The following is a 13,274-nucleotide window of genomic DNA, read 5'->3' on the forward strand; positions in this document are numbered from 1 at the left end:
GATTGGAGTAATCAATCTTCCAGTGAGTCTCACCGAATACGAGCTCCCCTGCTAAGGGGGCGGAGAGCCAGAGGACATTCACAATCAAGATCTGCATAAAGTTGGACAGGTATGTAACCGATAGAGCAGTCTTTTGACCAACTTGGTTCGGTCTCGTTTGTGGCCTACTAAATCAGAGCAACGTTTGTGGTATGAAGACATTAAAGCAGCTAAATTGAGAGCTCACCAATTTATTCCTGAAACAGATAGACAATGGTTTAGAAACTATAGCAATCAAAAGGGCCAAACCGATCTTGATTTTGCCAGAGAGAAAGAAACCCTCTTTAACAGATGGTGAGTCTCTCAGGAAAAAAATGTTGACTTTTAAAAAACTGAGAGAGTTGATGCTTGTGGAGGACTTTAAAAGGAATCTACCTGATGACTCAGTTCCTTTTTTAAATGAGCAAAAGGTTCTTGAGGCCACTCAAGCAGCTGTTGTTGCTGATGAGTATGTGCTGATCCACAAGGAGAATTTCCTGGAGAAACAGGAAATAGTTTGAAGCATGAGACAAAAGCCATGTTTGAAAGTTCAGCTAGCCTGGAAAAGGTTCGGTCTTCTTCATCAGTTTGATGAAAAGGGAAAAGCAGTGAAAAACACCTGCTAATTGGGAGAAGGATTTGAGAGTTAAACATAAACTTGTTTGCTTCTATTGTAAAAAGAAAGGGCATAAACTGAGTGTTGGGCCCTGCAGAAGAAAAAAAGTCTTCCAAAGGCATGGCTCTGATGAAAGTGCAGTCGCATGGTGGCGTAATGGTTATTGCTAATGGGTTTGATCCCAGCAGCGGGTCACTGTCCGTATGGTGTTTGCATATTCTCCCCGTGTGTGTGTGGGTCTCACCTGCACAACTCAAAGAGTAGGTGGATTGGCCATGCTAAATTGCCCCTTAATTGGGGAAAAAAGAATTGGGTACTCTAAATTTATTTAAAAAAAAGAAAATGCAGTCACATTTGCTGGATAATTTGCTTTGTGAAGAGTTGAATGCTGGAATTAAGCTTCAGTTTCCAAACCAATTCATGGCTCTGTATATTTATGAATTTTCTGGGCCATCTGCATGTGATATTCTTAAAAGACAAAGCAAAAAATACTATGCATGCAAGATACAAGATAGGGAGTAGCAGCTCACCAGGGTAGAAATTACAAAGTATTTACGGACAAAGCTTAAATAGAGGCTTTGATTTTCTTATGAAATTGTTGAAACTAATGGGCTGTTCATATAAATTAGGTCTACTTGAAAGAATACACAAATTCTTTTCAAGTTAATTTAGTTTTAGCAGAAAGGTGTTTTATTTCAGTGTTAATAGGGCTGGAAGGAATAGAAACTGCCGCCTCTTCCCAGTAACATTAGCTCCTGTGCAGTTTTGTGATGTTCGTACTGGCTGCACAGTAGCACTAATGAAAAAAGAAACATTTGATTAAACATTTTATAGATACTGGGAATGAATATACATGTTTTAACTAACATTCATTTTTGATGTGAATTTCTATTCAACTCTTTACACAACGCTTAAATTAATTAATATACAAAACTTAGCTGAACTTATGACAAAATGTGGGGCAGAGTCTTTTTTTCAGTTCGGCAAATAGTAAAGTTCGGAGATTAATTTATTGGTCAGCAAAAAGACTGCCAATATCTATTACAAAGTATACCACCATCAATCATTTTCTAGTTGGCTTCCACTCTGGCCTTGCTGCACTTAGTCTACCATATTGATCCAATGCAGCTAAATGTAAGCTTGAGGAACTGCACTTCATCTTTTGATTAGGAACTTAATAGTCTTCTGGACTAAACATTGAGTTCAAGTTTCACATCATGGCCTGCACCCCAATTTAACATTTTTCTTTGAACAGTATCTATGGGTGATCATTCCGCTATTTCCATTTGCACCGCCTCTAAATCCATCTTTGGTTCCTTTAAATGTTCCATTACCATTTCCTTTTATCGTGCACTATTATCTCTTCCGGCATTTAATCTCTCCTGCCTTCCATATTATCACATCCTTCTCCGTTTTAATCTTCCCAACTCTTGCCTTTGTACGTGTTTAAAACTAGTTACATCTCTAACTTTTGACAGTTGTGATAAAAGGTCATAGACATGAAACATTAATGCTGCTTTTCTCTCCAGAGATCTGCCGAGTAATTCCAGAAGTTTCTGTTTATATTACAATTTCAAGTTAATTCAATTGCACAGAAAACATTCAGACAGCAAAGAAAAGTCTTTCACACAAGAAAAACACCCAAGCAGTAAAAAAAACCAAATACCTTTACACATTTCTCTTGAATAGATTTTCTAGGTAAATAATTGGGACCCAATGACGTTTGAACATCATTTTCATCTTCTGACGTCAGATAATAAAGGTAACCATCAGAGATCCAGTCCAGCAGAACTCCAAACAGTTCACAGAGATTGCTATTCAAAAGAGGCTGGAAGATAAATAGAAGACCTCAAACAGGCAGTTATAGAATTAGAGAACATGTCATAAAGTTACAATTTAAGGGCAGCACGGTGGCCCAGTGGTTAGCACTGCTGCCTACGGCGCTGAGGACCCAGGTTCGATTCCGGCCCCGGGTCACTGTCTGTGTGGAGTTCGCACTTTCTCCCCGTGTCTGCATGGGTTTCACCCCCACAAGCCAAAGATGTGCAGAGTTGGTGGATTAACCGCACTAAATTGCCCCTCAACTGGAAAAAAAGAATTGGGTACTCAAATTTATTTTATCAAATTTATTACTTGAAAAATAAATAATTGGGTATTCTAAATCTATTAAAAATAAAATAAAGTTACAATTTATATGCAAGTTTCCAATATCGGTTTTAATTTTGCGCTTAAAAGTGGGTGATATTGACTGCAAATATATATTGAGAAAACCCACTGTATGAGTCAATTGTCAACAAAGGGTAAAAAATCTCAGTATCCTCATGCATGTCAGGCCCAAAAACAAAGCAACACCTTCTTGACCATTAGCTCAATATATTATTTAATATTTTGTCTGTTGCTAATGCTGCTCATGAAAATTTCATTTAGTCAACATAAAACAACAGCATATTGGCTGTTTTGTACAATAGATTCATGTGCACAAGAACTGGGTCAAAACTACAGTTTGGATGTTAGAAAGGGGAAATCAGAATTATGTGGAGCGACTTGAGATTCTCGGTTACATTGAAACAAAAAAGCGAAGAATAAATTTTAATGCAGGGCACTAAAATGATGAACAATTTATGTTTTTTAATAAATATTTTGAGCTTACAGAATGAGATCAATGAATAATTTCCTACAAATTTCAAATTATTTTAGAAACTAGCCCAAAATGTTTGAATAACACTTCCAAGAGATGGGGAAATGGGGTGACCTAAGAATTTATCCCAGATGTGACTGCATGGAGGAGGAGGAGAAGCTATTACTAAAGGTATGCTCAGGTCATTGAGATAACTATGAGTGGAACTAATCAAAGATGGACAGCAAAGGAGGATAACAGATGCACTGAGGTGAAGGAGACGTGAGTGAATTGATGACAGTGCCATATAACTAAAGCCGTATAGTTCTGTGGGCAGGACAGAAGTTAGATAGCAAGGAGTTTTAGAACTGGTATTACAGGGCTTGGAGTGAAAAGGGAATTTAAGATGCGGGAAGACATCAAAAAAAAGGAGAAAAAGTCTAGGGCTGTTTTAAAAAGAAAAAAAATTCCAATTAAGGGACAATTTAGCATGGCCAATCCACCTACCTGCACATCTTTGGATTGTAGGGAGAGACCCACACAGACACGGAGAGAATGTGGCACAGGTCAGTGAGCCTCACGTCAGTGGTGGGGAAACTAATGGAGAAAATTCTGAAGGAGAGACTCTATCTCCACTTGGAGAACCATGATGTGGAGATGCCAGCGTTGGACTGGGGTGAGCACAGTAAGAAGTCTTACAACACCAGGTTAAAGTCCAACATGTTTGTTTCAAACACTAGCTTTCGGAGCACTGCTCCTTCCTCAGGTGAATGAAGAGGTATGTTCCAGAAACATAGATATAGACAAATTCAAAGATGCCGGACAATGCTTAAAATGCAAGCATTAGCAGGTGATTAAATCTTTACAGATCCAGAGAGAGGGGTAACCCCAGGTTAAAGAGGTGTGAATTGTCTCAAGCCAGGACAGTTGGGAGGATTTCGCAAGCACAGGCCAGATGGTGGGGGATGAATGAAATGACCCGAATCCCAGGTCCCGGTTGAGGTCGTACTCATGTGTGCAGAACTTGGCTATAAGTTTCTGCTCGGCGAATCTGCGTTGTCGCGCGTCCTGGTGGGTGGTGTTCTCACGTGTAATGGTGGTATCCATGTTGATGATCTGGCACATCTTGCAGAGATTGCCATGGCAGGGTTGTGTGGTGTCTTGGTCACTGTTCTGAAGGCTGGGTAGTTTGCTGCAAATGATGGTTTGTTTGAGGTTGCGTGGTTGTTTGAAGGCAAGTAGTGGGGGTGTGGGGATGACCTTGGCAAGATGTTCATCTTCATTGATGACGTGTTGAAGGCTGCGAAGATGATGTCGTAGTTTCTCCGCTCCGGGAAAGTACTGGACGACGAAGGGTACTCTGTTGGTTGTGTCCCGTGTTTGTCTTCTGAGGAGGTCTGTGCAGTTTTTTGCTGTGGCGCGTTGGAACTGTCGATCGATGAGTCGAGCGCCATATCCCGTTCTACAAAGGCATCTTTAAGCGTTCTCCAAGGCGGCCTTCTGCGCGACAACGCAGAATCACCGAGCAGAAACTTGTAGCCAAGTTCCGCACACATGAGTACGGCCTCAACATCCCCCATGATGATGGCATTGCTGCCACAGCCTCAGTGCTCAACACCGACAACTGCTAATCTCCAGACGCAATTCTCTGAAGGCAGAAGGGCAGGTTAATAGAGTGGTGAAAAAAGCATATGGTACACTTGCAAGATTACAAAACAAAGAAGTCATGCTGGAGTTATATCGAACATCGCTGAGGCCACAGCTGGAGTACTCTGTGCAATTCTGGTCGCCACATTGCAGGAAGGATGTCTTTGCATGGAGCGGGTGCAGAGATGCTTCACTAGGATGTTGCCTGGAATGGAACATTTTTGTTAAGAAGAGAGGTTGGATAGGCTTGGGTTGTTTTCGCTGGAGCTGAGAAGACTGAGGGGCGACCTGATCAAAGTGTACAAGATTATGAGGGGCATGGACAGGGTGGGTAGGGAACAGCTGTTCCCCTTAGTTGAAGGGTTGGTTACGAGGGGACACAAGTTTAAGGTGAGGGGCGGGAGGTTCAGGGGGGATTTAAGGAAAAGATTTTTTACCCAGAGGATGGCAGCTGTCTGGAATGCACTGCCTGGGAGACTGGTAGTGGCGGGTTGCCTCATATCCTTTAAAAAGTACCTGGATGAGTACTTGGCACGTCACAACATTCGAGGCTATGGGCCAAGTGCTGGCAAATGAGATTAGGACTGGCAGATCAGGCAACTTTCATGCGGCAGTGTAGACTCAACGGGCCGAATGGCCTTTTCTGCACTGTATTTTTCTGTGATTCTGTGAACAGGTTTCAAGAGAATGGGAATTGTATGCCTTATGATATTAAGATATTTGAATATAGAATACAGAAATAGGAGGTGAGTCCAGATAAATGTGTGGCTGGAGAGATGGTGCAGGTGGGAGGGCTTTAGATTTTGGAGATGTTGGGACCATTTTTGGGAATGGTAGGGACCTGTACAGGCAGATGGTTTGCACCTGAACCGAAATGGAATCAGCGTCCTTGCAGAGAGGTTTACTAGTGTTATTTGGGAGGGTTCAAACTAACTTGGCAGGGAGGTGGGATCCTGAGAGAAAGTTCAGCAGGGAAAGATACAGAGCCAAAATTAGAAGAGACAGCAAGTGAGTCAGGATTGCATCGAAGTTCGAGACCAGCTAAGTCACCAGGGAGTTTGGCAAGATCGGATGATACTTTTATTTTGATGCAAGGAGTCTAGCGAACTAAGCAGATGATATGAGGGCACAAATTAAAATATGGGGGTATGGTGTCCTTGCAGTCACTGAGACATGGTTGAAAGTGGGGCAGAATTGACAACTCAATATTCCAGGATATAAGATCTTCAGGCAAGACAGGGAAGGAGGTAAAAGAGGAGGGGGTATTGCAATTTTGATCAGGGAATCAATTACAGCAGTAACGAGGGACGACAACTCAGGTTCTTCAAATCAAGCCTTATGGGAAGAACTTAAAAAGCAGAAAACAGAAATCACATTGCTAGGAGTGTTCTATAGGCCCCCTAACAGTCTGAGAGAAATAGAAGAGTAGCTACACAGGAAAATTGCAGAGAAGCGTGAAAAGTAATAGGGTAGTGAATGTGAGTGTTTCAACTTCCCCAACATTAACTGGGCAAGTCATAGTGCAAAAGGTTTAGAGGGAGCAGAATTCTTAAAATGCATCCAGGATAACTTTTTAAGCAAGTATGGCGAAGATCCTACAAGAGAGGGCACAGTCCTGGACTTAATTTAAGATAACAAAGCCAGGCAAATGGTTGAAGTATCAGTGGGTGAGCATTTTGCAGAAAGTGCTTATAACTCCGTTGGATTCAAGATTGTCATGGAAAAGGACAAGGATGGGCCTGAAATTAAAGTTCTATACTGGGGAGAAGGCCAATTTTAATAAGATTAGATATGATTAGGCCAGAGGGGACTGGGAGCAGGCACTTTTAGGTAAATCTGACAGAACAGTGGAACGCAGTCCAGAAAGAAATAGGGAGAGTATAGGGCCAATGTATTCCAATAAAGAAAAAGGTGGTGCAACCAAATCCAGTGAGCCCTGGATTCAAGGGATATAAAGCATTGGATGAAAAGAAAAAGTGAAGCTTATGGCAGATATCAAGGGTTCAAAATAGCAGAAGCCCTAGAGCGTATAGAATGTTCATGAGGGAACTTAAAAGGGATACTAGGAGAGCAAAAATAGGACATGAAAGGATACAGGCAGGAAAGATAAAGAGCAATCCTAAATTGTTTTCCAAGTTGCATTGAGAGTAAAAGGATAACTCAGGAAAGTGTGTGGCCCATTAAGGAGCACAGTGGTAAATTGTGTGTGGAGCTGGAGGGTTCTAAATGAATACTTTGTGCTGGTGTTTACGAGTGAGAGGGACGGTGTAGGTATAGAAATCAGGGAGAAGAACTGTGATAAAATGTAATAAATTAACATAGGTAGAGAGGAGGTTTTGAGTGGTCTGGCAGACCTAAACACAGATAATCTCTAGGGCAAGATGAAATGTATTCCAGGCTGTTGAGTGAGGCAAAGGAGGAAATAGCAGGAGTGCTGGCAATAATTTGCAATTCTTCAGTAGAGGTGTTGGAGGACTGGAAGACAGTCAATGTGGTACCATTATTCAAAAAGGGAGGAAGGGATGAACCAGGAAACTACAGCCCAGTCAGTCTAACCTCAGTGGTGGGGAAACCATTGGAAGTGAGTCAGAGTTACAGAATTGATCTGCACTTGGGAGACAGGGATTAATCAAGAGCAGTCAGCATGGTTTTGTTATTGGTCATGTCTGACTAATGTGATTGAATTTTTGAAGAGGTGACCAGGTGTGTAGATGAGGGCAATGCATTTGACGTAGTCTACTTGCACTTCAGCATGGAGGCTGATAGCAAAGGTAAGAGTCCATGGGATCCAAGAAAGTTTGCCAAATTGGATTCAGAATTGGCGGAGTGGCAGGAAGCAGAGAGTGATGGTCAAGGCGTGTTTTTCCAACTGGAAGCCTGCGTCCAGTGGAGTTCCGCAAGGATCAGTGTTGAGGCCCTTGCTGTTTGTGGCTCATGGGGAAGGTAGTTGAATGGAGGGACAGACTTCTTCTTGAGGTTGCTTGCCTTTTCCCACTGGGCTGTTCATATCCTGCATGGTTTTGTGAGGACATGTGGGCTGGAGAGAGTGATAGGAGTCTGCTGGACTGGTGTTTAAATATGGAGCTAGGATCTTCAAACTTGTCAGCTGAGGGCAGGCAGACAAATCAGCTGCTGGTTCAACAGGAGACTTGGAGGGAAACTCGCCTGTGCATAATTATTGAGGTTTCGAGTGCTGAATCTGGCGCGGGATCCCACCATTTGGCCAGTGGGACAAGAGTCATCGAGCTGCCCACCATGACACTTCGTCTCAAATAGGAGAATTATGCATAGCAAGATACTGTAGCTGAATTAGCTGGACAAACACTCAAAATTTCTTATTATTGGAGGCAAGCATGGGGGATTGTTAATGGTGGACAGGGTGTAAAATTCAAAAACATGCCTGAATTTCAAACTCAGTCAAATACTCTATAAAGCAACAGCCCAATATTTCAAATTAAAGCCAACTAATGGAACAAAATATCTTACTCGACTGATCCTACGAGCAGGTTGAATCTTTTCCCGTTTTTCCAAACTGATCTCCTTCACACCAGTGGGAACATTGTCTTGAAATTTCTGCACCACACATAGCTCATTCTTCCGCTGCAAAGGAGTAATATTTATAGGTTTTTCTTCAAAATTGTGACGACAACTTGCAATGAGATATAATAGAAATTGCTGGAAATTATGGAAAAAGTGTAGATTCTTTAGTAGAAGTTGAATTTATTTAGAGATGTTGCAAATTCAGTTTTTTTATAAGTTTTTTTAATATCACAGGGACAATTCTCCTGCTGAGTTGAGCCAAGTGCACCTCTTGCTATTTCCAGAGAAGAGTATGAGAGGCTCTAAATGGGGTTCACGACGGGTGATGAATGAAGCTTGATGCTCCCAACTAGCAGCACTGAACGCAATCTGGTTCATGACCAGACTTCATGTGAAAACGAACATTTAAACTTATTTAAATATGCATTTCCGCATTTTAGCCAAGGTCTCCTGGCTCCCAGGATTCACTGCCCCCATCGGTGCAGCATGATGCTGGCAGGAATGGCATCAACGGAGACTAGGCATGATGACGATGCCAACAGAGATGAAGGCAATTGGAACACCCCGGTGGTCAGTGACAGGGCAGGGCTGTGACATCACCCTGGCTCCGCCAAGTGGCACAACAAAGGGGCAGGGCCTGACAGGTGGCTCAGTCATGAAAAGGGGGGGATTGAGGGGTGGGCCTTTAAAGGAGGGAGGGCATTTGGCAGCTCCATAGCAGGGTGCCGGTCACTTTTGGGGGGGGGGGGTTTGCTGTGTCCCAGCAACCTGATGCCAGTGAGTGAGTTGGAGGGTCTCTGCCAGTGAATAGAAGAGGGGGTGGTTGCCTAGACATTGGGCTTCCCTTTTTCATCTCAGAGGAGCTGGCCTGGTCGGCATCTTTAGGTGCTGTACATCTCTTTCCTTGCGGGAATCTCCCCAAGTTCCAAAAACATAGGGCACGATTCTCCGGAAAGATTTCTAAGTGCGGTAGCGAGCGGGAACTGCCGCAAGCTTCCCGGCCGAGTGCCGGGAGATTTCAGCGACACTCCAGCAGGTCCATAACCGATTGGATGAGTCCCAGAGGCCACAGGCGTAGGAGATATCACCAGCAATGCGTGGCATCAAGGCCAACACTGCTAGGGTAGCGACTGCAGTGGAGAGCCTGGTGCACGATGTCGACAGCATGAGTGAAGGCATCCAAGGCGTGATGCAGTCAGTGTCGGCCATGACGGAGGGCCTCGGCAGAATGTCTGACTCGCTGGGCATGTTACCCAGCCCCAGGCTGACCTTGATGAGATGCTGCGGGACATGTCCCGCTCTCAGATGGGAATGGCCGATGCGCTGCGGAGCTTGTCCCATTTGCAGGTGAGCATTGCTGAGGCGCTGCAGACAATGGCCCAATCACTGAAGAGCATTGCCCAGAGCGTCAACAACTAGGTACAGACATTGGGGAGCAATCAGGACTGGCAGAGCCAGAGGATGCGGGGCCAGCCATGATGCAAACTATCTGCCCCTCTGTCCCGAGATGAACTCCAGGGCCCTCGGGCATCGAGCGGAAGGGGTTGGCACTGGGTGCCAACCTGGACCCATCCCATGGAGTGGGGATGATGGCCACCAGGTCCCCAAAGATCCACTGCCTGACAAGGCCAGCCACCAACTCTCCAACGATCCACCACCTGAAGAGGCCCTGTCTCAAAGTCAGCACAGGGGACAGGGTGGCACAGCTGCGCACGTGCTGTCGACAAGTGTATCGGGGCCCTCCGGCCCCAGAACCTTCAGAGGACACCTGTCGGGGGCATCGAAGGCCACAGGACATGGTGGCTATCTCCACCTCCAATGTGCTTTCTGGGGACACACCTAGGAGTATCGGTAGAGCAAGGAAGGCTAAACACATTGAGGATCGCTGAGGACACTAGGGGAGGGGGCCGAAGGTAGGGTGGGTAGGTAGGTGTTGGTAGGTGTTGGTAGGGGTTGGTGGGGAGTTGTTTGACACCTGTGACACATTAAAAATCCATCACCACAACCAGTATAACGCCTCTGTCACCTTCGTCCATAATGCAGGCCGACCTCCGAACCCTTGGTCAATCTCTCCAGGCATTCTCCCCCCTCCCCGGCCACATCGTGTGCAGATATGGGTGCGAGTGAGCACTCAGCTGACAGGCAAGGGTCAGACTATGGCATAGATTGAGGACCACTGGCTCTCAGCTCTCAGCAGGCTATCATCACCCCACTGCCCTCAATAGTGACCCGCTGACAGTGCAACACAGTCCTTGGACCCTAGAGTGATATTACACATACCCTGGGAGGGTGGGAAATGGGGAGGGGGGGGGTAGTGGAGAAGGTACGGAAGACAGAGCAGACCACATCCTAAGTGAAGTGGGTGGATACGAGGGCCTCCCGGTCCAGCTCCTGCTGGTCCAGCACCTTTCGATCATCCTCCTCCTCCTCCTCGGAGGTGGGCACATGTTCCTCATAGTCAACCTCAAGCATGTTGTCCCGTTGCTGTGCCAGATTGTGAAGGACACAGCTAGATGAACACAAAGCGGGCGACTCACTGCATGGTGTACTGCAGGGCACCACTGGAGAAGTCGAGGCATCGGAACCGTATTTTGAGCAGTCTAATGCGTCGCTCTATGACAGCCCGAGTGGCCACATGGGCCTCTTTGTAATGGCTCTCCGGCCACCGTACTGACATCATTAGCCAGGTCCTCAGCGGGTACCCTTTATCTCCTAAGGGCCAGCCGCCCATTCTGGGATGGTCCGCCAAGAGGCTGGGGATGTCTGACTGTCCCAGGATGTAGCTATCTTGCACACTTCCTAGGAACTGTGCACAAACGTGCGTGATCTTCATGTGAGTCACACACAAGCTGTATGTTGAGAGAGTGGAACCCCTTTCTAATAACATAGGGCACTCCCAGGTGGCACGGTGAGCGCAAGGCAATAAGCGTGCAGTCTATCAGCCCCTGGACGACTTCCTCCAGTTGGAGAAAATTAAATTTGAGTTGAGGGATTCAGTGGAGGGTTTTGAGGCACTCCATCAACTGGGAGTTGGGGAATGTATTCCCTGGATTGTTTATGTTTTTGTATTTTTTGTATAAAATATTTTTTTTTTAAAGTTAATACCATACAGATGAACCCACCCCTCACACAGACCATGGGCGGAATTCTCCAACCCCCAGCAGGGTTGGAGAATCGCCTGGGGCCGCCGGAAATCCCGCCCCCGCCGTGGCAGAGATTCTCCGCCACCCGGGAATTGGTGGGGGCGGGAATCACGCCACTCCGATCGGCGAGGCCCCTGCGGCGATTCTCCGGCCCGGATGGGTCGAAGTCCCGCCGCTGGGAGGCCTCTCCCGCCACCTAGGTTTGAACCACCTCTGGTGGCGGCAGGATCGGCGCCGCGACCGGGCCCCCGGGGTCCTGGGGGGGGGGGGGGGGGCGGGGCGCGGGGCGATCGGACCCCGGGGGGTGCCCCCACGGTGGCCAGGCCCGTGATCGGGGCCCCCCGCTCAGACTCTGGGCCAGTGCCCTGGGTGCACTCTTTCTCCTCCGCCGCCGCCACGGCCTCCGCCATGGCGGAAGTGGAAGAGAAACCCACATCGCGCATGCGCCGGTGGTGACGTCAGCGGCAGCTGGCCGCTGACGTCACCGTCGGCACATGCGCCGACCAGTGAAAGCCTTTCGGCCAGCCCCACTGCCGGGTGGCAGGCCTGAAAGGCCGCTGGTGCCGGTTTTTTGCGCCAGTCTTCTGGTGCCAACCGCTCCGGCGCGGGGCTAGCCCCCAAAGGAGAGGAGAATTCCCCGCCTTTGGGGAGGCCCGACCCCGGAGTGGTTGGCGCCACTCCCCTACGCCGGGACCCCCCGTCACCCCGGGTAGGGGAGAATCCCGCCCCATATGTCCATTCTCCTGCAGGTCTACCAGCCGACACCGCCGACCTATCCGGAGTGATCCCCTCTGAGAAGAGCTCTGAAGATGCCACAATCAAAGCTGTTATCCCCACCCTCCACCAGCACAGATACATACACCTCGGTGGGCAATGTTAGTGGACAGGCTTCTCGGGCACAATCTGGCAAGCACCACACAGTTGCTCATGTACATCAGGTGGAGGCAGGAACCATCAGATGAGACAGCAGTCAGAGGTCTGCTGGATCCCAGATGCTGAGCCTATGGAACATGCTATCCTGGAGATGATAGAGGCTTTGGGGAGCGGCCTAGACATTCAGATGGAGATGTCAGCGATACTCCAGCAGATCGACAGCCGATTGGAGGAGTCCCAGAGGCTACACTTGCAGGTGATGTCGCTGGGAATGTCGCCGCGATTTGTGGCACCGAGGCTAACATTGAGGGTAGGTAGGGTGGTGACCAGGAAGAGGGGGTGTTGTGTGACAACCTGGATCCATCTCATGGAATGGGGATTGTGCCCCCTGCTCAACAGAGTCCCACCCCTCTGATGAGGATGTGTCTTAAAGTCAGCATGTGACAGGGCGGCATGACTGTGCATGTGCTTCCGACAAGTGCGTCAAGGCCCTTCGGCCCCAGAGGATGCCCGCAAAGGGCATCGAAGGCCACAGAATTTGATAAGCAGCTGGCTGACTCCACCTACGACATGCATCATGGGGACACACCCTGACATAGCAGTAGAACAAGGAAGGCGAAGCACGTTGAGGATCACTGAGGGCACCCGAGGATGGGGGAAAGAGGGTTGCGTGGGTGGGAATAAGGTAGGGGATGAGTGGGTGGTGGGGAGAGTGGGTCAGCAGCATCAGGAGAGTGAGGCATTGTTGGACACCTGTGAAACATTAAAAACCCATCACCACAACTAGTATGATGTCACTGTCACTTTCTTCTGCAATGTG

At 47.3% G+C, this 13,274-nt stretch overlaps 1 protein-coding gene across 5 annotated transcripts in view; it reads right to left on the reverse strand.

The window, feature by feature from the left end:
* The window catches only part of LOC119977191 (coiled-coil domain-containing protein 138-like), a 187,207-nt gene that overhangs the window by 38,171 nt on the left and 135,762 nt on the right, over positions 1 to 13,274 (reverse strand). For all 5 annotated transcript variants that reach the window (XM_038817879.1, XM_038817877.1, XM_038817878.1 and 2 more), the window contains 2 exons: positions 8,385 to 8,498; positions 2,301 to 2,462 (listed from right to left, as the gene is read on the reverse strand). In XM_038817879.1, coding sequence (XP_038673807.1) covers positions 2,301 to 2,462; positions 8,385 to 8,498 — 276 coding nt within the window. The remainder of the gene's footprint in view (positions 1 to 2,300; positions 2,463 to 8,384; positions 8,499 to 13,274) is intronic.

This window comes from Scyliorhinus canicula, chromosome 14 (assembly GCF_902713615.1).
Source record: "Scyliorhinus canicula chromosome 14, sScyCan1.1, whole genome shotgun sequence".
NCBI classification, from domain to species: Eukaryota; Metazoa; Chordata; class Chondrichthyes; order Carcharhiniformes; family Scyliorhinidae; genus Scyliorhinus; species Scyliorhinus canicula.